Source organism: Symsagittifera roscoffensis, chromosome 9 (assembly GCF_963678635.1).
Source record: "Symsagittifera roscoffensis chromosome 9, txSymRosc1.1, whole genome shotgun sequence".
NCBI lineage: Eukaryota > Metazoa > Xenacoelomorpha > Acoela > Convolutidae > Symsagittifera > Symsagittifera roscoffensis.
The window spans coordinates 7,125,172-7,150,701 of NC_087070.1; the positions used below are offsets into that span (position 1 = coordinate 7,125,172).

At 36.0% G+C, this 25,530-nt stretch overlaps 1 protein-coding gene across 2 annotated transcripts; it reads right to left on the reverse strand.

Moving 5' to 3' along the window:
- Positions 1–3,684: 3,684 nt before the first annotated feature.
- Positions 3,685–22,247, reverse strand: LOC134854133 (klaroid protein-like). Of its 2 annotated transcripts, XM_063870256.1 has the most exons (13): positions 22,116–22,185; positions 19,372–19,394; positions 18,543–18,650; positions 16,875–17,224; positions 16,377–16,554; positions 13,798–13,940; positions 13,465–13,666; positions 12,973–13,073; positions 10,931–10,991; positions 9,836–10,734; positions 8,190–8,398; positions 7,256–7,456; positions 3,685–4,305 (listed from the first exon to the last, which is right to left on the reverse strand). In XM_063870256.1, exons 3-13 carry the CDS (start codon positions 18,593–18,595, stop codon positions 3,910–3,912), a joined length of 2,793 nt encoding a protein of 930 aa, XP_063726326.1. In that variant the 5' UTR covers positions 18,596–18,650; positions 19,372–19,394; positions 22,116–22,185; the 3' UTR covers positions 3,685–3,909. The 2 variants fall into 2 exon arrangements, with proteins under 2 accessions (XP_063726326.1, XP_063726325.1); XM_063870255.1 differs by lacking the exon at positions 19,372–19,394 and having other exon boundaries at positions 22,116–22,247.
- Positions 22,248–25,530: the final 3,283 nt, after the last annotated feature.

Consider the following 25,530-nt stretch of genomic DNA (forward strand, 5'->3'; position numbering starts at 1 on the left):
ATAGTCAACTATTCAATGGTCCAGGCACATTTAATAGTTGCACTGAAAATCATAGACTTTATTTGATATCTAATAATGATAAAACTGCATGATGATGCTGGTATCTCAAAACTAAGAAAATGACCAACTTTTGCCAGTTTTGATTCGCCCTCTAGTTTTTTAATAACTTGTTTAAGAAAAACTTGCGCTCTCAGAGATGCGTTTCTGTTTTCACCATGACTTCATATAATTTTTTTTTCATTCGCAGCTACAGTACATCCAATTCAGTTTAAATTGTTGAGATTTTTTCAAAAATAAGTCAGTTTGTTCTGTTTTTTTTTCCGTTTTAATTGACTTTTCCTTGGGCAGTTTCCCAAAACTTTTGGTAATTATGGAGCAGCAAAAGTGTCAAGGTAACAAAAAACGTGAACGACTTCTTCTTTCGAAATTGATAATTAAGTTTCAGAGTTATCAGCTGAATAAAAACGCAAGCTTTTGATCCAGTTTTTTCAAATTGGGCCACTTTTGCCAAACTGTTCTTGAAATTCAAATAGCTCTAAGGGCACCGTTTTAAAAAAAGCTTTATAAACAGTTATCCTCTTTGAAATTGTTTGTATACTCTCTATCAGCTAAATGAAAACTTTCTAGCGCTAATTCTGCTTTGGGTTTGTAAAAAATCGTTCAACTGAATCCATTATTTTTTAAAGCTCCTTTTGTCTTAAGTTTTGTTTGAAATGATTTTATTTGAAGACATTTGGTCATTTTTAGAAATTAGTCCTGGACATTTTATGTGTGTCTCAGTACGAATCGGTTTAACCTGTGACAGGAGCTGCAAGAGTGCAATTTAACAATAGCTGATACCGTTAAAAACTTGTTTTCCCGGAAGCAAGGGTTTGGCTTACGCTATGCAAACTCCGTGTAAAGTACAAAATTTGATAGTTATTTCTACCAAATGAAGTAAATTATCAATTTTTTGACGCTTGAAAAATCATCGATGACTGACGAGAACTTTAAATCACAAAATTTCAACACAAAAAAGCTTCAATTGCAGAGTGATAAAAACGCAGTGAGCAATTCATCGGAAAAAAGAGAAGATTAATAATGAGTGTTTGCATTTCAAAAGACAGATATCTGCAAAATAGTTCAATGACGGACCAATTACACAAATTTGTACATTGAAACCAAACAGTAGCTAGCCTAATTTCAGATTTTTCCGTAGACAATTTAGAGGCGCAAATTGTCTTTCAACCAATGGGGCGCAATTGATTGGAATTGATATATTGAACAAGAACTGAAATCAAAAAAGAAGTTGTCAGTGGGGTTTGAACCTGCGCCAGTGATGTCAGAACAGTGAGCTGAAACTACCAGCTCATCTCGCCTCATAGTTTTGTTAGGCCAATGGTTAAATATCGTATTGGTTTCTAAGCCATAAAATATATATAAATGTTTTTTTTTCGGAAGGTGAGGATAAACAAAATGAGAGACATCATTGAGTATTTACTCTGACTAAAATTTGTTATACTAATTTATTCTGGAAGCGCATGTTAAAGCTACCTTGTTTAGAGGTCATTATTTAGAAAAGAGCTATATGTAAAGTTTGAACTGGGAAAAAGCCTCAAGAAGCAACTTTCGAACATTTTACACAGACATAAATATGATTAGGCCGTCTGGAAAAAATTGTGCTTCAATATTACATTATAAATTTCAATCTCAAAACACACAAAGCACAAAGATGATCTTTCAAGCATTTACAGTTTAAAAGCAGCTTGGCGGATTTTCCATCGATTCTTACAATAATTATCAACCAGGTTGCGCTGTAGTAGTGTTGAGTTTGCGGTCAGTATAAATATCACGACTGATGCAAAAAAAACTAGCGAGTGCACATTATTGACTTCAGCAAGAACAAGATGCATTGGGAATGTCGAACAAATTTATTCACAAAGAGTGTGCAAAAAAGACAATTGGAATGGAAATTTGCAATAATATTAGTGGACGGCAATATGTTTCTCATCGATTGGATGAAAACAAAAAATGACTGAGATTCGAACAACCTATACTATACTATACTAGCAGTGTTACGATCATACACTGCGCCATGCCGGCCGCGAATTCTATTTAAGCGACGAGAAAAAAACCGCAGCAAATTCATTCATGTGATATATTTTCTCAACAAACTATTTTGTTCATAGACGCTCAGCCAGCACCATTCAAAGAAAACAAGAACAAAAAGAAGTGCAACCAGTCCTGTGGCACAGTTGGTAGTGCCGCAAGTCAGGATGATCAGTATGAGTAATGAAATGAGTTTCTTGTCTCAGTGGGACGCTATCAGCGCGTGATTTCACGTTGGAGATGAGCAATTGCAACTTCAGAACAGTTGCTATCAGCGGAGGAGAATATCGGAACAAGGGTCAACTTAAGACCATACTGGATGCCCTCATTGCCACGCTGAAGAATAGTGGGACTTACGACGACAATATGGACGAGAAGTGATACACGTGAGGATTTCTCAATTCCGCAGAATTCCTAGAAAGTGTAATGGAATGCGATTACACTATTCATGCGAGAGGTATGCTGCAAATCATTCGTGACCATATGGTAGTGTTCGCTCCAGGAACACAATTCACACCTACCGACTAAATTGAGAACAGAGAAAGATAGTTTGAGCCCCGATTTGAAGTACCAACGACGCGCATAGAGAGGTGCCCAATGTGGGATCAGAAGACTAAGACACCAAAGAATGAAAGACATAAGAATGTCCGAAACAACAATATAAACTGAATATGATGTACTGAAGAGAGTGAACTACGAACAAAATATTGAAAAATTTCATGGGAAATTAAATGTATAAGTTTTGACACAGGCGACGCTTCGCTTTGCACACAATAGCGAGAACACGACAAAAAGTAGCAGTAAGCCTCGAATTGGTAAAAATTCAGCTACAACTCGGACTCGAACCCTAATCATGAGTATCACGTACTAAGCACTCGACCCGGAGACTTAAATAATATCAAACAATTGCCACATATTAAGCACAGAACAGATGTTATGCAATTTCCAATGCTATAATGAAATTTCCATATAAGTGAACACTTTAAATGAACACTTTCAGTAGCGAGTTAGGTTAGAAAAAAAGAAGGTACCAAATAATACACTAGCTGCTGGCTAGTATAGGCAACTCTATGATTGGCACTTTTTTGCACAGTTATCCGATTTAGAGACAACTGGATCAAAATATAATATTTTTAATTCCGCTGAAAATCTTAAAATTGGAATCCAATTTCGAAACTAGAAATCGATCATGTTTTGGTGAGCCATTTCTGCATTCGCAATAAGAGCGCTTCTTGCTAAACTTTCAGCAAATGAACTTCAATTGAACTCCAATGCATTAATATATATGATGCACTTCTGTAGTTATTACTGCAATTTAAGACCTTGTCGCAAAAAAACGCACCAAGACTTACATAAGTGAAGTTCAATGCTTTCTTTTACACGTACTAAGAAAATAATGACAGCCTTCAGACCTTCTTCTACCCTACTTCAACTTACCTCGTTATTTATATAGACGATCCGCTCCCCAAACACTTGTTAAATAAATATCAATCGATAATGAGAAATCATTCAAGAAAAACGAAAAGAACAGAAATTAGTTACACAATTTTATTTTGACGGCATCCAAAGTTATTTAAGGACTAAAACCGAACAAAGTTGCGATATCTGAAACAAATTAGCTAGAATTTCAACATCACCTTAACTGTGACGTTCATAAGCGAATAAAGGGCAAAATTTACAATTACCTGAATTAGTACCATACGCAGAAACTAAATTTTGAAATTCGTAGATATCAAATCCAACTATTTCTATTTTACTTATATAGTAACAACCTATGTAGAGAATCGATTATTTGAATCGATTAGATTTTGTCGAACAATTTTAATTGGTCTTAACTTGACCGTGCACTCTGAAACGGTACAAGCATGTATACGCATCATTGCCATGATTCGAATGAACGACAATCGATACAAATCGAAACGTCAAGGATTCCTGATTCGCTTCCAGAGCGTCTAATTTAAATGTCTGCAACGTTTGGCCAGTGGTGCTTAGAGTGTATTCGAAGTTTCCCAGGAACGATCCGGGATCCTCGTTTTCTGAGTTGAGTCCATATATGGAGATATTTTTGGGTGCACTGGATGTGGTTCCGGTGGGTGATATGGATTGCGGGATGTGTTGGTAAGATACAGATTGCACTTTGAGTCTGCGCGCCAGTCTAATCACTATCTGACCGTTGGAGCCAGTGAAGGGCCAGCAGTTTCCAGGGTGCATATCAGGCTAAAATAAAACACCGCTTGTCTTTTGAAAGAAACTTTGATCTTTGGGTGAAATGACCAACCAACATACATCAAATCCATTTATTTATAAAAATCGCTAATTTTTAACTATTAACCACCAAGACAAGAACTAATACATAGGCGAAGCATAAGAAGTAAAGAAAAAAAACTTTGTAAAAAACATTGGATGAACCAAAAAATTCGTATGTCTCGATAACAGATACCTAGAGGCCCAGCTATAGCTGGAGGTTCCTGTTTGAGATTTTTTGAATTTATATACTGATGCATGATGATATGGGTAATTTCAAAAGCTGGACTTTATCCAAAACCTAAGCTGTTTCTCTAAAATAAGTGAGAAGAGAAGAGTGAAAATTTTTGTGAAATTTGAATTTACCCAGGGACATAACATTTATCTTGGAAAAAATTGAGACGTCAATTGTGCAGGATAAATTCTCGAACTGACTCTTTCGATTGAATCTTTTATCTCAGGTTTGATAGGATAGTTTTTAAGAGAAGCCAAAATATGTCTAAAAAAGGTCGAAAATTCAAAAACTTTTGTCTGCGAACTTTAGCTCACGGTCGCCTAAGCAGAGGAAACTCCCGAAAACACTTAACCTAACAATGGCAAGGTATTTTCCAAAAAACCCTCATAATTTTAAAACGCGTAGCCAGTTATAAAAGAACGCTTTCAACAATCTGTTATTTCGATTAAGCCCTGTTTTATCTTATTTGGCAGGTCAGTCATCGAGAAAAACTTTCCAAAAAACGATCAAAAATTAAAATTTTGGCTTTTCTGAAAAACATAACTGTTTGTGTATATAACTTGGACGTAGATATCAGATTTGGCAGAATAGTTATCGAGAGAAGTCCAAAAAACGGTCAATAAATTAAAAAATTGACATTTCCTAGAATCATAGCTTTTTGTTTTAAAAAAAGTCGAGCGTAGCCGTTTATGCAGAAGAGATTTGCCCAATCTGAAAATTAGATTAAACCCAAAAACCCAAGTTTGGCAGGGTAGTTTCGACAAAAGTCAAAAAGTTTCAAAAAAACGGTCAAAAAATCAATATTTTGACTTATGCGAGAGCCATAATTTGAGCATGGTCGCGTATGCAAGGAGCTTCCCACAACCTGTTTTTTGAATTAACCAAAATCTCAGGTTTGGGAGGCTAGTTATGAGAAAAGTCAAAAATAATTAAAAAAACGGTCAAAAAATTGACTTTTTCGGGGGCAAAATTTTAGTTCAAAAAAATTAGTAGTGGTTGCTATTGCAGAGAGCTTCAGATCACCTTTTATCTCCATTTAACTTACAATTTCAGAATTGGGATCGTAGGTTTTGAGAAAAGTCAATAAGACTAAAAAAACGATCAAAAAATCACGTAATTGACTAATGTGGGGGCAAAAATGTTTGTGGCAAAGCTGCTTATACAGGGGAGCTTGAGCTTTCCACGACCCATTCTATCCATTGAAACCAAATTGGAGTGTATACTAGGGATAATGCAGGCACACGAAAAGTAGACTTTTGATACTTTTCCATTCGTACACTTTTATAAAAATTGGCAATGCAGTTTTTGAAAAAAAACTTTTGCAAAAAGTGAAAAACTTTTGTAAGCGTCTAAAATAAACAAATGTTAAAACCAAAACCCATACATTTTCATAACACATGTTTTATCAATCATAGCCAACAGACAGTTGAAAAAACGTCAATGAACACAAGTGAACAAAAAACATACTGACTTGTTTTCAGAAACAAATCTCAACTTTCGAGTTTCCAAGAAAAAGATGGCCTGGAAGCATTTTGAATTTCGAGAACACATTATGATTGATACTTTTTTGAAATAATTAGCCTAATTTGAGAACAGGAAAACTGGATCAAAAGGAAAAATGTTCATTGCCCTTTTGAAATTAGAAGTCGATCACGTTTATTGTGACCTTCACATTTTTGCCTACCTTTTAACAAACGAAATGAACTGGACTTAAAAAGAAATCAAGTCAAACCGCGAAAATATAAAATTTGAGCCAGAACAAATTAAGACATGTACTGACAAAAAATGAAAAAAGCATCAAGACCTATAATAAAAGTCTGAACTACGTTCATCAACTCTTAAGCAGGAATTCTGGAAAAACATGGTGAGCACAACACTTGAATTTTAAATTAGTAAAGGAGAAAAATTACGAAGCGGAAACAAAGCTGAAACTCTTTGAGCAGACAAGTTGAGCCGAAAATTTGATTTTATAAAAAAAAACTTAAAATAGCTACCCCTAAAACTACAATAAACAACAGTTGCAGCTACCAGGAATTTTGTTGACAGCACAAAATTCCTTGATATGGCACAAAACTTGAGCAAACAAACGAACGTCCGACAATTCAATTTTTACATGAAAAAAAATTCTATTTTACACAATAAAAAACAATGTCCTACCGGGACTCGAAACCCAGACATTAAGTTGCAAACTAGACCGCGTTACCTCAAAGCCTAGTGGGAAGGAGCCTGAGTTGTTAAGGTTCTATAATAAAGCAAGTTCAATTTTTTGAAAAAAAGTTGTTAATGGGAAAAAAGTTTAGTTCACGATGACAAGACGATTGTAAGTGAAAAAAACGAAAAAAGTTCTTAATTGCAGTTTTTTCTCTTTTTTAACTTCGGATATGTTCTTGATTCAATTTTTCACAAGGAGTATCTCTTAATTTTCTGTAAAACATGACTTGGATTTTTTGGTGAATTGTCAATTTATCGTTTTTTGGAGAGGAGGCGTTTTTATTTGGCCCAGAAAAAAATTTTAATCATTGAATTTTTCGAACTTAAACTGAATGTCATTGCATATGATAATTATACTCATTGCATGTGATAATAAAAATTAAGACATAAGATGGAAACTTTTAAGATTGGAAAATGAAAAAAGGGGAGGGAAGATGTAGTCGACAAGATGACTGAAAGGTTACGAAGATGCAAAACCTGGATGACAGTTCTTGGCGAGGGAGTCTGATACCAGAGAGGAATGCCCATTATGGACACTACAGACGCATACTGAGTGTATGTCTCCGTACATCTAGTGGTCACTACACTCCCGCCCACACTCTCCAGAGCATAGTCTGGCACCCCTGTCCCGTCTTCTATCAGTGCACGGTGCACTTCTTCACGCACGAGCGTGCGAAGCTAAACAAAAAGAGCACTGCGTGCACAATCACTCAAAAGCACCATGCAAGCAAGCAGTTTAACCTTACAGACATGCTTCAAAAAAACAGATTTCAGAAACCCAGACATTCTGACGAAACACTGCTACTGCACTTGAAATTATAAAGAAGTTCGAAGCCTTTAGATCACGAAAAACTTAGCACCATCTAAAAAATTAACATGTATGAAGTAATATTTCGTTGATCGAATAAGAAAGTGTACTCACCATTCTAGATATGTTTGGAGAATGATTGAAAAAGTAAAATATTACTTACTTGGTTCTAATCATTTTCCCATGTTTGCAGTTTGAGAATTCATCCACGTACAAACTCTTGGTTAGAACTGGGAATAATAGACTATACAAGAGAACTCGATCAATTAAATTATTAATCAAGATCGCTCCGTTTATGCCAGTAAGAGGCATAAAGTTGAATACTTTTAGGAGCAACCCAGTTTCAACTTTATGCCTCTTACATGACTTGAAACGGATAAGTTCAACCAAATCAACAGCAACAAAAAAATTGGAAATAAATTTAACATCCAACGCGAAACACATAGTTGCACAATTAGAAAGATTAATTGGATTCTAATTGAAAAACAACTCCGTTGTGATGTGTTCGTGGCATTACGTCATATTAAAAATTATATAAAACTTATTCTAAAAAACATCGTAGTCTATTTTTAACAACTAAACCAAACGTATTGTAACTCTTACTTGATTGGTTGTAGTCGTTATATTGTAGAAGTATGAGTTGAGATATTGCGACAGAATTGAGAAATTTGCATCAGCTGAATCAGAAATGGATGACGACTGTTTCTCAGAAGAAGATTGGAAGAAAGATAGAAGAGTATCTTGGACAAATGGAGGTTGCAATTGTCCACTAGAAGATTTGCAACTGCTGTTCAACTTCAGAGCGATTAATTCTAAACAGCGAACAATGCTACTCGTATCAAAGCGAAGTTCTGAATGTTCCAAATGTGCTTTGACAAAGCAAAATAAAAAGTTTACCCCCATTAATCCAGTTTTTTTTACTTGGATCAGTTTTAACAATATAGTTTCTATCATAAAATGCTTTAGAAAAACAAAGAGCGTTAGGTCCATCTAAATTTTTTTATTTGAAATTCGGAAGAATTCGGAGTCCATGTTTTTTTGTTTACTTGCGTTTATTGATTCTTCTTCATATTCTGTTGGCAACGTATTTCAGATGTTTGTTGGTTATGTCATTATTTGACTGCAATCGATTAAGTGTGTCATACCTCTTAGTATGGACGTGAGTATATCGAATCCGAACGGATGGATAAACGTAATCTCGGTGCGAGTCAGATAAAACAACTGTTTTTAAGAAACATAAATTAGCGTCTGAGCTCTTGCTCATAATCTCAAGTCGGCATGCAGCCGTACCAAGGTCAACTGACCAGATAATATATAAATAGATTAATCAAATGAATATGTATCAATGATGCTGAGTTTATCGATCCGTACCGGATGACAAAGTGATTACGAAAATGTGGTGGAAACCTAACTTTTTAATGGAAACTTCTAAATAGAAAAAAATACTTCAATTTTTTTCTATTTATTAAAAACTTTCCACTAAAAACTTAGATTTCCACAACATTTTCGTAATCAATTACACGATTGCAGATAAGTAATAACATAACCCGCAGACAACTGAAAAAACGTAGCTAACAGAAGCCTTATCTTCCGAATTTCGAAAAAAAATTAGACGGACCTAAAGCTCTTTGATTTTCTAAAACATTTCATGATTGAAACTATTTTGATTAAAAAAAACTAATCCAATTTGAGAAAACTGGATCAATGGGTAAACTTTTTATTTTGCTAGTAAATTTGATAATTTTAATCCTTTTTCGAAATTAGAAGACGATCACGTTTTTTGTGACCTTTACATTTGCGCTGTTCGTTAGTGGCCTTTGACTTCCTTTCAATAAAGGAAATGAACTGAACTTAAAAAGAAACCAACAGTCAAACCACGAAAAAGTAAATTTGAGCCTGAACGATTTTTTAAAGAGTTTCACTGAAAAAAAAAAACGAACAAAAAAACATACGGACTAAATAGACCATAACAAAAAAAACTTGGCGATCATAGTTGACCTTGTAAAACCATTCATTACACCATAAAATTGATGCTCGTATATGGGGGGATGGGGTGCTTGGGGGACAGCGAAAAATTGTCACGACCTATTTAAGGGCCTGTATTAGTTCATCGACTCTTAAAAACAAAGAACATGTACCGGTTAAACAGTAAGAAATCATTGGTCCGGCGGGGCTTGTAAGAAACCTTTACAAAATCTCTTCAAGGCCAAGAGACATGTAACACCGTTAAAAAGCCACCAAACAATTACCTTGTATTTTAAGAGCTATTTTCTTCTCATGTCTGTCCATTGCAAGTTCAAAGTCATTTTGCCTCACAAATTCTCTTTTTTCCCCTTCCCACTCCATATTTGGTCTCGTCTGCTCCCTGTTTAATAAAACCTCCCCCTTTAGAAATTCCGCCGTTGCCTTGTTCTCGTTTATTTGAGTTGACATTTCAGCAATAACTGCTTCTAAGTCTCTAATTTGATCTTGGAAGCTGTTTAATTTGATTGTATCGGCGCTCATGTTTGCATGTAGTTCTTCCGCCAACAAACAACACTTTTTGAAGCCCAAATTGGATGCCTCTAGACTTTCAATTCTCGTTTCTAGGGTCCTAATTTTATCCTCTAATCTCAGCGAGGAGCCTCGTACTGCTTCCTCAAACTCAGATTTACTTTTCTCCTGACTTTCTTTAACGTGTTGCTTCAATTCAGCAATTGAGGCTCCAATTTGGTGGATTGCTTCGCGGCCAACTTGACTGCCGGAAGCAGTTGCTAATACTTTCATGTTATTCTCTATTTCTTCGAACTTAAGTCGCGAATTTTCAATGTTGCCACTCAATTCAAGCGTTAACTTAGCAAAGCTGTTTTGCAATTTAGCGTCAGACAAATTCAGCGAAGCGTGTAGCACTTCCAAACTTTTCAGACTCTTGGCAAATTTCGCAATCTGGCTCTGTGTATCCAGTAATTCCTGGCGCAGACTTTCCGATTGCCCCTCTAATGCCCGCGGGTTTTCTTTGTCTTGGCCTGTGATTGTTTTGCCACTTTGCTTGAGTTTGTATAGTTCAGACTCTAGAATTTGAATGCGTGAAAACAAATCCTGCTGTCTTGAAGCGTCTTCCGATTGTGTCGACGGGGAATTACTCGCAAAATGGGCCGGCGAATCCACGCTAAACAATGAAGACAACTCAGCCAAGTTAAATAAGAGAAAGTGATTTCAGTCTTAAAAACAGAAGCAACATTTTAACCTCCGAGTAAATGCCGAAAACATGTCTTCAGTTATATCGGTTAAGATTAAATTTTATCAAATTGTAACAACTCTTAAATTGATAAAACGTATTGTTTTGAGTCTATAAATGTGCTCACCTGAAAACATCACGATAATGGTTGAAATAGGAGCGCAAGTTTGAGCCAAATCCATTCAACACTAAAAACAAAGTAAAAAACGTGATATCAAGTTCACTTCACAAAAACAAATAAAAGAAATCTTCAATGATACCGCTTTATGGTCTTGTTGTTCGATAGCTCAAAATTAAATCCTTTTCAAAATCAAACATGGTCGAAAAAGCTTATTCGGTTTCTCATCCGCGCTTAACAAACACACTAACTGTTCCGACCACTGAAAATGGGAGGAACTTTGTCTCCGGGTGTTTTAGTTTTTTCTTTCCCTTTGCAAAATCAAGTACTAAAAATAACACCGAGGCCAAGTTCACCACTTGCGATACAAAACAAGAAAGACACTAGGTTAGAAAAAAATTTAAAAAAAACTAGATCTATCACAATGAATAAAGCTAATTTTGAAACAAAAACATGCCAAGACAATAAATAAGAAATTTGCTTGGAAGAAAATTTACCATGCAGTATCAACGCCGAAAATACCTTAGCAGAAACCCTTTCAGCCAAAAAAAAACATAAAAAGTTAAGAAGAACGCACGCATACACAAAACATTATTCGTTTGTCATATGAAACTAAATGCGGCTACTGAGCCGATACAATTTAGGCCGAAACCACCTATCCAGTCGAAAAAAAAAGAAAAAAATTGGTGTAATGAAAAACAAAAAATAAAACTTCTATTCAGTTTTTAATAATTTGTGCGACCGAGAGGTGAGCATTAAAAATAAAAATCCATTGAAGCGAATCAAAATTAGGTCACTAAGCCGATAAAATGTAAGCCAAGTTCATTTGGGCATAAAAAAGTTTTAAAGCGAGAAAACAAAAAAAAAGAAAATATCCAAATTTCAGGCTAGTATAATTACAGACAGCAGAAGTAAATCAAAACACTAAACGCAGCTACAATGTTAATTGCGTACAGTAAACAAAAAACAATTCTACGATGTGGCAATTAAGCTGACAAAATATAAGCAGACAAATAATAAGCCGACAATTTTTTTTAAAGTGAATATTTCCAGTTTGAAAAAACGGGTCCACACAGATTTTGAACCCAGGACCTTTTCCTCTCTAGGCGTATTCGTTACTTCTAAGCCAAGTGTGACGGAGAGATGAAAAAAATTGAATTCATATTGAACTAAACCTAATTTTACCAATTCTAATTTTTGGCCTATATGTGTACAACGTAATTTACGGAAAAAAGTCTTGAATACCGTTGCAAAACTCTTGCTTATCGCAAGGTTAATTATCAAAATGAATCATAGTACACACACAGAGACAAAGCACAGCTTCGGACTACTTGCGATACAACACAAACGTTTAAAAAAAACAAAAAGCCGATTCTTTTTGCAATTTCCTTGATAATGAAAAAACAAGGCCCGGCGACGGCTCGAACCCCAGACCTTGTGGAATATAGGCACCTGTTGTACCTCCAGGCCAGGAGGAAGCAACCTGGAAGATGTTTAGAGAAGAGAAGTGAAAAGAAGTCAGCAAGTGATTCAACTGATTTTGTTGAACTAGTAGTTATAAAGAAAAAAAGTCTTTATTCCAGTTTGATAACGCTTGCTTATCGCAAGCGTAATTCTATTACAGTCTTTTGAGTCTTTGCTCAAAAATTTTGAGAGAATACGGTTTGATTTTTATGGGAATCGAACATTAGCCCTCGAACATCCAAGCTTTCAAGTCAATTGCCCTACACAACTATGCCACTAACACTTAAAGATCACAAACACTAGTCACTGGTAAATTGTAAACTGGAGAATGCATCTACTAAACTGCCAATACTATGCAAAACAAGTGTTACGAACAATGAACATTTTCATTTGCGAGTTCGGTTGGAAAAAAGTGGAGCCCGTTATAAGACATTATTCTATCTAGCTCGCTTGGGTAACCAGGACCAGATTACTCAATCATGATGAATTTCCAGAAAACAACAAAATCATCCTTCTTAAAACAGTCTAAATAGAAGTCAATATTTTGTCCTTGTATTTGGTTTGAAATGTGTGAACGAGATACTAACTTGGAAGTGCGAGCATGAGAAGAAAGAGGAAGATGATGAGGAAGGGCAGATGGAGATTCGCATCCAGGTCTCGCACTGACTCGGCAATGCTGTGACACCACCTGAACAACATTAAAATCACAATCAATACAGCTATCGATTACAATGCAATTAGCACAGACGGTATTTGATTCGGGTTTAATTCAAGGCTCAAAATTCCAAATTTAATTTATCCAAATTTTGATGCTATTCCTTGCAATATATCGCTATATAGGTAGTAAACTCAACGATTGTCCGAATTTCGATTTTGTTACCCCATTTGTTTTTAGGTTAACAAATCTGCAGAACCTTAAAGTTGCAACCTTAATTATCAAGCCAGATAACTTATCAAGCCGGATAACTTATCAAGACATATCTTATCAATACAGATATCTCATCAAGCCAGATAACTTATCAAGACAGATACCTTATCAAGCCAAAAATCAACAGAAGAGCTACATATCTAAACCTCACCTTTTAGCCTTAGTAATTGTATTTCCAATTATGGATTCTGAGGATGACATTGAAGTTCTAGATCTACTCGTGAACTGACGTCTCTGTCCACTGACTCTTTGCTCTTCGAGATTACTTCCCTGCTGTGATTTGGACCTTGTCACTCTTGTGCTACTGAGGTGTCCCGAGTAGCCATGCGATTGACTATTTCCTGATTTAGATACTGAAATAAATATCATTTTCACGCATAGCAAATAACATATGGCAAACAAAAATAGTCCTCTTTTTCATTAGTACTTTTCGATATCTCATGAAGGATTTCAAGTGTTCTTTTTTATTTCAATGTACAAATACCATAAGCAGCATTGGCTGTCGAAGACTGAACTGCTGCAGCTCCCAATGCGACTCCGACCGGCGGAGACTTCCCTCCTCCGCCTCCGACTGATGATTTGCCACCACTGCGATAACGCACCCGACTCAGCTGTCGATAGAGAAACCTAGCGCAAAAAATCGGCATTAACTTTAACTTTTCATTAATAATTGGGAAATAAAATAGAAGAACCTAATTTTCAAATGGTACGTTTCGTGATAAATCCATTGTTAAATCAGTTACTGAAACGTAAAATTTTCTATTGACGGATTAGTTCAAGAAATTAGATTTAGAGATAAAATTTAAACAAAATTACAAAAAACTCTTGAAAAGTTTGCGAACTTGACAATTCAAGTGGCTTGTTCTGTGTTAAAAAAGCCGGAAAGTCCTTTGCTTTCCAAATATATAAAGAATCTAGAAGAAATGGTAAATATAGTAATTGTACATAGTAATTGGTCTGGAGAATTAATTGGAGCAAATTGCGCTCTCTAACGATAAAAAAGCTTCTAGAGCCAAAAGTGGCTGTTACTTTTAAATTTGAAGTTCCTCGGCGGATATTAATCTATTGTTCTCAAATTAGTTTGGTTATGAGTTTTTCTGCTTGCGCGATTCCATTGACATCTTTTTAAAATTCTGTTGGCTATGGTTAACAAAGTTCGGATGGAGGATTGATTTCTAGCTAAGTTTTATTATCAATCGAACTACTTAGTTAAATATTTTTTTTTGTTCCGACTTTCGAAGAAAACGGGAAATTTATGCTTGGTGTGGTTTTTTTAATTCAGTCAATTTTCGGCGATTCCATTGACATCTTTTTAAAATTCTGTTGGCTATGGTTAACAAAGTTCGGATGGAGGATTGATTTCTAGCTAAGTTTTATTATCAATCGAACTACTTAGTTAAATATTTTTTTTTGTTCCGACTTTCGAAGAAAACGGGAAATTTATGCTTGGTGTGGTTTTTTTAATTCAGTCAATTTTCGGCGATCGAAATACTTTTTAACAAAAAAAAAATTGATACCCCAATGAAAACATCGACTCCCTGAAATCAAATTTAAAAAGATATTTTACCTCCGATCATTTTTTGCTAAGTTCTGGGATTCTGAAAATTGCCAATTCGGCCATCTCTGGACTAGTTCATGAGCGTTTTGAATATTACATTCATAATGCTGAAAGCGTAACGCGAATTAATCATGCGTGGCGAAATATCCCGCACAACAAAATCGTTCCAAATTGAATTGAGGCAAGCTAGTCGATCGTATTAATTTCGTACGACTCAACAAATTTTCACACTTGATCTTTGATATTGTCCAAAATTTATAGTTTTTTTTTAGTATTTTCCTTTCTCAAAAATCTATTCCATATAGATTCAGGGGCAGTCGGAACATTCAGGGCGTTGCCGTGATATACGAGCAGTCTTGTTGATTCTTTGGAATATAATGCTGAGAATATAAAGCATATATGAAGCAATGGTGTGCTCAGAAGTGCAATAAGCTTTTTTCCTTTCAAAACTTTTCTTTTTCCGGGATATCTATTTCCGAAAACTGTATATGCATCACCATGATGTCTTCGTACAATTATTATTTTTGCAAATTACTATATGCATAAAAATGAACAAAAATACGATCCAATAAAATCAAAACTAATTTGAAAAATAATGAATTATAATTTAAATTTCCAAAAACTCCTATCTCAAAATCTGCCATTGTGCGAATTCCAATTTTTACAGCCAACCCTAGAAAACTTTCGCAGTGCAGCAAAAAAATGACAAAAAACAGGGTAGCTGGTTGCTAGACACAGAAATGCAACCACATTCATAGAAAAAACTACTAAAAAAATAAGCAAAATAGGCATAATCGACACCAGTTGTCTTCATTAAGTAAATAACACAAAAAAAGAATCTTTTCCAAATTCTTTATACAATAATTGTTTTAAATTTCTAAATACTTTAATTGACAAGGAAGCGCTAAATTAAACTTGCAAAAGTAGCTCTTTTTAGTTAAAAAAAATGAAGTTTTTCTCAGCCTGAATTGCCAATTATATAAAACGACCGTTACTCGATCGCTCAAAATTAGACAAAAACTAAGACAAAAATTTTAAACCTGTTTTTCTCAATACTGGAACGACGACTGAAAAGGCTTTAATATGATTTACCACTTGATCCATTCTGATAACGTGGCACCTGATTTTGCGGGGGAAAAAATAGAAAAATAACTTAAACACCCGAATACAAAGTTCTTCCCCAGTTTCAATGGTCAGAACAAAAAATTGCTAGTTAAGAAAACAATCAGAAACTTTAGACAAAAACACAATGCCTCGAAAATTGAAAGGTTTGGAGTAAACAATTTTTGAGCCTAGATTCAAAAATCTTAAGCAATTGGCACAAAAGATTGAATTAAGAGTTCTTAAGTTCGAATAAAATTAGTTTTTTTTTCTGAAAAATTGCAAATTTTGCAAAAATCAGTTTTGGAGCCAAGATTCACAGCCCTAAATTAATTCGTCTCTGAGGACATTCAATTCATCAAACAAAAATTGGATTACAAAAGAATTTGGTCACTGCAACTAACTTGTGGATTTTACTGGCAAGAGCAGTTGGCACATTGACATTAATAGTGGCCATTTGATACGGCGGCTGTGGTTTGGCGAAGTGCATGTTGGAAGTCTCGTCCCAGATTTCCCTAGTCCTCCGCATGAACCGCGTGGGCGAGGAAGACGACTCGGCAGATAATTCAAACACAGCCTCGTCTAAACTAACCACTTTATACATTTCATGCAATTATTCTTTTGAAGAGCTTATTTACCCAATTTTAGTGCAAACCAATGCAAATCTTAAGAGATAAAAAACATTAAAAGCTTCCGCAAATTTGTTTTCAATGGCAATTTCAAAAACTTTTACCAGTGACAGATTGATCATTTGTTAAATTCTAAAATTCTAATTGTTCAAAACTCAGGAACATAGGTATCAATCTTAAAATAGCCCTTTTTTATTCTTTTTGAGAACAATTATTTAATGAATGTTTGCAATAAACTTTCGTTTCCATTGTATAAATCTATAATCTACTGACCTCTTAATTCCGGTTCGGCTCTTTCGAATTCCTCAAATTCCTCCGAGCTACTTCGCTCATGTTCTATCGACTCATTTGATACTAATCGAGGCACTCTTGTAGTCCCTTCACGCCTCCACGTTTTTGTTGATCCTTCAGGGGAACGCGAAAGGGATCTTTCTCTTCGAGCCGGTGAACTTTTCGACGATGGAGAGTAGTCGGCTAAATGATGCGACTGACCCGAATGATGAAAAGTCTGAGCATGATGGAGGTTCGTCAAAGCCGAAGTAGTTGTGATTGTTGTTGACGCGTAAGACTGCATTGACGAAGAGCGATCGCGTTTTCTCAGCAGCAAAGGTTCTCTGATGTCGCTGTATTAATAGCACTTCCATTATAAATCATCAAACGAATGTATCCAAATAGTGTTGAACTTTTTTTACGTTTTTTTTTTTTACATTTTAAGAAAAAACTATTTTGACGACACAAAATGAACACAGAAAACTGTTGAGATTAATAAGAATATTATCGACACAGAGGCGAAGCTGAGCTTCGCACCACTTGCTATTCAAAAATGAATGACGATGATTGAATTCAAATAAAAAAAAACTTGAAAAAAAACTTCAAATCGATTTTTGTCTTCAAATCGAAAAAAAACCCAAAATATCCGGAACAAAATTATGTACACCGTTGAAAAAACATACAAAGAACTTTCGGAATGCTGGAATGAAGTCGAAATTTCAAAAAAAAATCATTTCTGCGAGAACTAAGTCAGCAAAAATAAGCAGACACCAAAATCTATAATTGCCGAAAATTTTCAATTTGCCAAGAAACAGGTCCCAACTGAAATCGACCTCCTCGTCTTTGTCGTCCATAGCATCGGTGTTAGTGTGACTTGGAAGAAAGCTGAAACTTTAAAACAATCGGGCTGCGGGAATCAAGCCGACAAAAATAGGCAGACAGGCGATAGTCCGAAAAAGCACAAAAAAAAAACAGTTTGCAAAAAACAGCTCCCGGTGGAGCTTGAAACACCGGCCTCTGCCGTCTCAAGCAGGTGTATTATCTCTAAGCCACATGCGCCGGATGGTTGACTGAATTTGAAGTTATAATCAGGCCATGCATCCGAAATAAAACTGAAAATAAATCAAACGAAAAAGGTTTACTCAAACAGAAGTTTTCTCTTTTCAAACTGAAAGTTTTAGCGTGTATAAAAAGCGTGTATAAAAAACCGTTCAGCGTGTTATTTTTTTCGGATTGAATTGAATAATCAATTGTATAGAATTTTCTTTAAAAAAACACCCGGCAAATAAGCCGTCTAAAATTGGACCGAAATCAATTAAGCCTACAAAAAAAACATTTGAATTTTTTATACCAGTACATCCAGTAACGCATCAACTCTAGGCACATTAACTCTAGGTATTAACTCAAGGCACTGTTAAACATGCAGAAAAAGGAGATCTCGAAATTGGAGGTCAACCTGTGAACAAAGTTGTTTACGGGAAAACAGTCTAGTACCCGATTGCAAAACCCTTGCTTATCGCAAGGGAAAAATGAATTGAATCATTCGCATGCTGGACCATTCTGAAATTAATACATGAAACATTCGTCTAATCTTTATGAAAACGATCAACTTAATATACACTGACCTCCATGTGTGTGGTCCAAATTTAACGAAAACTGAAAAATAGGTACCTTTCGGTCGCAATGTACTCGACTCTGTGTGCTATACCGGACAAGTTCGGCATGTCTACAGGCGGCACTTTGTCCCACAACTTTGCTAGTCGTCTGCTATATGTCGCTCTAAACAGGGATCATTTCTGTAAAAAGTAAAATGAATAAGGCTTTTAACCCACGACTGATGTGTACTTCTTAAGTATGACAATTCTAAAAATTAAGAAGACGCAAACGTTGAATTTGACCTCAGCTAATGCCGGAGTACTAAATTGAAAGCGATTATCTTAAATACCACAACCGAACTGCTATTTTTATGCACAAGAACAAGTCAATTTGAAAGAACAGACGAGATTTTAACGATTGAATTAACCAGAGATAAACCGAAAATCAGGTTACTTACTGACGTTTTCTGAAAAGGTATGAACATCAACGAAGAGTTGACAGTTAAAAATCAAAGCTGTCTCACAACAAACATTAAATCCAAATGTTAATCAAATCAGATCCTGAGCAAATAGCACACAGAAAGTTCCGACCACGGTTTCTTTTGCAAAAAAAAAAAAAAAAACCTTTTTATACTTTTTATGTTAAGAGACTAAGGGAGGTAGATTAACGCCTATAAACTCCCTAGTTGAGTTTACGTGGCTAGATTTTTTCATTCAATTTTCCTCGACACCGAGTTTTTCTGGGTTTTCAATGCTGTCTGAATTAACACTGAATGACTGATTTGTGGTATTTTCTTCAGCTTTGATAAAAAAAATAAACAAATACAAAACTTCTTCCCAGTTCCCACCACGTGGTCGGAAGAACATCAGTAAGCCAAGCAAAAAAACTTGCACATCGCTCTAACCTTAAAATCAGATCTCAAACTGACTAAAACAAACAAATCTTCAAATGATCATAACAACACTTCACACATGTAAGGAAAAATGTGCGACGGTGACCAGTCCTTGAGCAGAAAGGTCTAAGAACAGAAAGAGTCTAATAGCAGGAAAACATACAAAGTTTGACTTAGACGATCTTATAGAGAAAACAAGTATAAGAACCGTATAAAAGCATAAATTATACATTGAATAAGTCAATCAAATTTCTCAAAACTCTCTCAAAAACCAACTGCATGAAATTCTTTAAATTTTGTATAAATTTTTCATTTCATTCGAACAAGCAAAAATTCAGAAACTGCAACACCTTGTATTACCAAGGATAACCTACCAACTCTCGTTCTTAAAAATTGCAGCAAGCTAATAGCTACTGCTTAACTAGTCTAACAACTCTTAACAAATATTTTGAATTGTAAATGCGCGTCTATTACACCAGTTGTCTGGTAACCCTGAGGATGTTGAAATTTATCGATAATTCTTGAGAGAATGACCTTCGATTAGATTTATCCCCAAATTCGATCCAAAAACACGCCTGCTCGACAGTTTTATGATAAACGGTCAACTATTACACAGCTAGCATATTTAGATAAAATTTACCCTGATGCTGAGACAAAAACTGAAAGTTTGATTTTCGCAAAGCGTTCGATCAAAGTTACCAATCACATACTTCTGACCAAACCTGCTAATCTTGGCTATGATTTTGCTGTCTTCAAATACTAACTTTTTATCTTACAAACCGCACACAAATTGTAATAGTGGACAATAAAGCTTCCACAAAAACTGACATAACAAGTTGTGTTCCGCAAAAAGTATTGGGCCTTTTTTTGTTTTTATCGATGACATGCCAAGCATCTTAAAAACCCGACTGTTTCCTTTTTATCGATGACAGCAAGCTTTACTCACAGTGATGATCTCGCAGGCATAATTTTGAATAAAAAATTGCGTTTTTTCGGCGCGCGCTTTTAAAAATTTTTAGGGTCCGTCACCAAAAACGGATATCTCAAAACAGTGCAAAGAGGGGACCCTTTAAAAATATTAAAAAACAGAAAGCTTCGTTGTAAATAGTGACTTTTACATGGTATCTAGAAAATATAGACTTCAAAAAAATTATAGACCAAATAATGACTTTTATCGACCAGTCTATTAATATAGACCAAGTGGCCAGTCTGCAGTGATCTCTCGTCTTTAAGTTCAAGCAGACCTTGATCTTTATATCAAATGGACTTAAACTGATTCCACTCTGTTCCTTAGTGATAGAGACATCCCCGTAGTGTAATCAAAAAAGATCTTCATGTTACTAGTTTTTTTTTTGAAATGGGATACATACATTAGGGCCGAAGTGATCACAGTAAACAACGCTTTCCAATTTCTAAATCCATCTATTTAGAATCCAAAGGAGTCTCTATTTGGATAAAAAACTATTAACAGCTCAGTATCCGTAGCATTCTTTTATATGGTATTCAACTCTGGCTACCTTTCTCAAATTAACGCCGCAAATTATAACGATACAAAGATGCTTGAAATGAGTAACGGGACTCAATGATGACTCGAAACGGTTAGAAAAAAAAACAATTCACTTCCAATTTCTTTCTCAATTGCTTTAATTGATTTATGTTTTTCCAACAAGTGATTGCACAAAAATTTGATTTTGACAATTACAAATATATAAATGTTACTTTCACCGCAGAAGATCTTACACAGTAGCTTATACCCGAAACTTACAACCATCAAGAAATGTTGTCGTCTCTTTACTGAGCAGCTTTTATTCTTTCGTTTCTGCCTGTATTCTAAAATTGCTTTAATTTTTTTTCTCAATTGCTTTTTTTGAACAAATTGCAGAAAAGTTTGATTTTGGCAATTACAATTACATAAGTGTTATTTTCACCGCAAAAGATCTTCGCAGTAGCCTTATACCCGTAACTTACAATCACCAAGAATTGTTAACGTCTCTTTTACTGAGCAGTTTTTCTTCTTTCGCATCTGCCTGTATTCTAACATGCTTTTAGCAAACAACATAGCAGACATCTCTTCTCCCAATAACTTCAAATGAAAGCTCAAAGCCCACCTATCTCACGAGTTGAAAAAATTGAAATAAACAGTTCTTGTTTCATATCATCGTTCTTTGCTTCCGTTGCCTATATTGCCGTACCTGATGTTTTTGTACAACCATTCCGTTCTTTTTGTTTTATGCTTTTACGCATCAATGGACGACGGGAGAAAAGAGATCGTTCGCCTTCCTAAAACAGCGTATCGGCATCGCCGTCCAACGGGGAAATGCTGCATGCGTTGCCGAGGCGCTCGAAATATCAAACTTCAACTCTTAATTTTTATTTTGTTTATACAAACGCTTTTTATAACATTGGTAATTTACCTTTAAAAAAAAATTTTTTACGTAGTCATAGGGAAAGAATTTTTAGTGGCAATAGTATTGACGATTCTTATGGCTGTTTTAATCAATTACCCCATAAAATCAATATTTTTCTGCTCTTGGATCCTTCTGCTCATTGCTCCACATCCACTAATGATAATGGACGCCGCAAAAACCAACTTAATGAAAAGTATGGGAACTTTGTCGCACTGTTGAAGCAAAACGTGGTCTTCCATTTCGAAAGATCATTTATCTACGCTGGCGGGTGCGAATAAGGCTCAAATACACTGAGCACGAAGAACATTATGAAAGACTTTTTGCAACGATTATTATGAATTTACTCACGTGTATGCATAGGTGTAGTCAGATTTCTCTGGTGATATTCTGCCCGTCGTAGTTTTATACATACTTAGCTGAAATCGGATCACATCATATTCAAAGCATTGTTTGTGTTTTTAAAACTGGTTTGCGATGATGTCTATTATTTGAGATCGATAACTAATCTGAAGATGCACAGTTAGTGCAAAAGCGTTTAGTTGAATTTACATTGTTTGTTAGCTATGATTTTCATTCTGCTGGTATTAATGTTACTACCAATGTTACTTTTGAGATAATTGCAAAGAGACATCTTGAATGTTTGGATACAGTTCAGAAAGTGTCTCATCCGTCATCGCAATTGCGCGTACCGCAAGAAGTTTTTGAGCGACAGTCTCACAAATGACTTGACACCGGGGTTTCTGCAGTTCCTGTAAAATCCGCCCATAAGTGTATACTGTAACATTCGCCCGGAAGATACATATCGACGGAAAATAAAACTAAGTCTTAAGACGACTGGCTAACGTCTAAACAGAGGTTTATATGCTTTTCACCGTCTCTACCAAGCCAGTACTTTCGGTGGTCTTTTCTAACATCGGGTCGACAAAAACGTTACTGCCTTCGGCTTCGGTCAAAACACTCAAATTAACTTAATTACATGCAGAAATAGTGAGCTCATGGCTGGGTCTCAGTATCCCCAGACCACGAGGTCACTCCTAAAAACAGGGCTACTACTTATTTATCATATTACTATTGTTTTTGTTCAGTAGATAAAAATCATCATCTCCATCGAAAATGGATCAACCCTTTCCCCCAACTCCTAGCTTCTCATCCTTATCAAAATGAATCCAGTTGTTAATTAAATTCAATTCAGGACATGACAAGAAGCTAAAAGTCTATATAAAAGAATAAAAGTCTCAATTCCGAAACCCTTCCGGATTCTTGAATCCACTGAATCAAGCTCGTTAATCTTGATTTCTTCTTAATCCGGAAGGCTGTCCTCCACCCTTCACCGTTGTCTGCAACCTGCAACGGCCTTGCAACTATTGTAGCGACACAATAGTTGCAACTCGGAGTGCTCTCTGTTAACTCCGCGATTTGTTGTCGTTTTTTCTCACAATTTCCGTACTTCTCGTGATCGCAGCTAATGTTGTTCTGTTGTTTTCTAGCTTTTCTGCCAAAATGGCCGTTTCTGACGTTTCTCAGAAATGTTACGTTATCAGTTCGAAAATTTACAAATCAGCAATTTCCGAATCCTTTAACCTTCACGTTTTGTTCAATCGTTCAAATAACGTTCTTAATTCTTAATAATCACCAATCCGGAAGGCTCGCTGCTAAAATTTCGAATTCCGCAGAGATTGCATTTTGGCCATTTTGGTCGAATGTCACATACTCCCCGGACAGTCCGGTCAATGTCCTCATTGAATCACGCAATGTTCGTAAAATAGATACAGTGTCATCGAACAGAATTTGCAAAATGCACGAAATTACCTTTATCCACGTCACATCGACTCACTGCAGAACATAAATGGCATCATACTACATCACTATAGCCTTCAAATTCTTTCAATAATCTGCACATTGAGGATATGACTTAAGATAAAACATATTTTCTAACTTCCAGTGTCAATGTCCCGATTAAAACTTTTTCTCTTAGATTTAAAAGGTGCTGGCTTGCAGGACAGTCCTGCCAACCAACAAGCTAAAATTTTCCTACTATGCTTTTCCCTTCGGAAATCTTGCTTGTTATTGTCCTGAATATTAAAACTAAGAAACTCTGTGGTTAGCAAGAACAATGAAACAATCTCCCTCTTCGAGAGATTCCTCAAGCCTTCCATGTCACCACAAAGTGATCAGTTCTCCTAGCTGATTAAAAACAGTCATGCAGGCTGGAATATTTTAATATACTCCTTCACTTAAGCTTTTCTAAATAAATAGTAAGTGAGTGTCTCTAAAGCCACTCAACTAGAATCAAAATGCAAATTTATAAATGCAACAATTTCAAAACTCAACTAAATGTTTCAGTTTTCAATTACAACTTGGTTGCTTGGTTTCTCACTTGAATTTTTTCACACACATAAAACAATTCTGAGTTTTATTTTTTTCTTCATCACTCCTTTGTTTTCTTCTTTTTTCGTCGTTTAAAAGTTCTAAAACTTCTAAATTCTTCTAATTTCGTCTCTTTTTGCATCTTGTTTTTCGGTCATTCGTCAATGTTCCATTTCTTCCTCCTGAGATACTGACTCTGCACTCTCATTCTCCGTATCTTGTAACACATCATTAGCTATCCTGACGCTGCTGGAAGCCGTCCTCCAACACTTCTGCTCTTGTACCCTCTGTTTGCAGCAAGGTAGCGGATCCACGTTAGATTCTCTGTTCCTGCAGAAGCTGTTGTGGAGACACAACGTCACGTTTCTCTCCAAATCTTCTTTCAGCATTTCTGCTTTCTCCTTTCCACTACGTTCACTCGTCCTGGAAATTCTTTTCACAGCGGTGGTCACTGCATTCCGATGAGTCACGAGAGCTTGCTTAAAAGCTCCTGCTCCAATGTCCAGCTGATATTCACTGTACACTCTGCCATGCTTCGACATATGCTTCTTCGCATACTCGTACAACCATGCAGTCATGTTAGCTCTGAACCATTGCATCAATCGTTTCCTCGCCCATATCTTCTTCACTTCCATCGGAATGTTTAGAATTTTGCACATTGTCTCAAAAAGATCTAAATCTTTTAGACAATCTAATTTCCGCAACTGTTCTCTCGTCGGTGCCTCCTGTCTGTTATTTTCTCTCACATGAGCTTCCAGCCATCGTATCGCCATCATAACTCCCACTATCACTATTGTTACGGGCTGTGATGAATCTGGTAAACCCATGGAGAGCAGCTCTCCAGAGTCCCAGATCAACATCAGATTACTACGCTTAGGATACCACCAGGTCTGCAGCAAGCAGTGGCAAGGAAACTCGTCATGCGTCAACATGATGCTCCTCCAATTACGTTTTTCCGAAGCTTCCAGAAATGGTTCTACTTCCATCATCACTCGGTGGACTTCATCATTCTCATCTACTGCATTGTAATCTGTGACAATTGATCCTATCTGTTTCTGTCTCTCGAAGTCACTGAAGTTCCCGCTCACGTATCCCATGAACTTCTTTCCTAATATTGACTCCAATTCTTCTTTGGTTCTCTCTGGAACTGCTGAGAACATCTTACATAGCAACTCGTATGACTTCTCGGACATTCTCGCCAGTCTCACACACTTCGGCACTGAGAAGGCTTGATCCACAATTGTTCTCGTACTCTTCACGTCCACAGCTACGAAATGTACAGGGTATCTGCTCTTGCACATTGGAGCCAATGTTGAACCCACCAAATATCGTGCTCCTGATGGTCTACAATAAGTCTCACTGTGTCTAATGTTCATTTCCGTCTCGATTGCTTCCC

Excerpts from the sequence above, each read along its gene's own strand:
- LOC134854133 (XM_063870255.1), bottom strand. The coding sequence starts at position 22,177 with ATGTATAAAACTACGACGGGCAGAATATCACCAGAGAAATCTGACTAC. Across the intron at positions 13,074-13,464 it reads ACAATTACTAAGGCTAAAAG|GTGGTGTCACAGCATTGCCG; the intron begins GTGAGGTTTAGA and ends AATGTTGTTCAG. Across the intron at positions 8,399-9,835 it reads AATAGCTCTTAAAATACAAG|AATTAATCGCTCTGAAGTTG; the intron begins GTAATTGTTTGG and ends TTCGCTGTTTAG.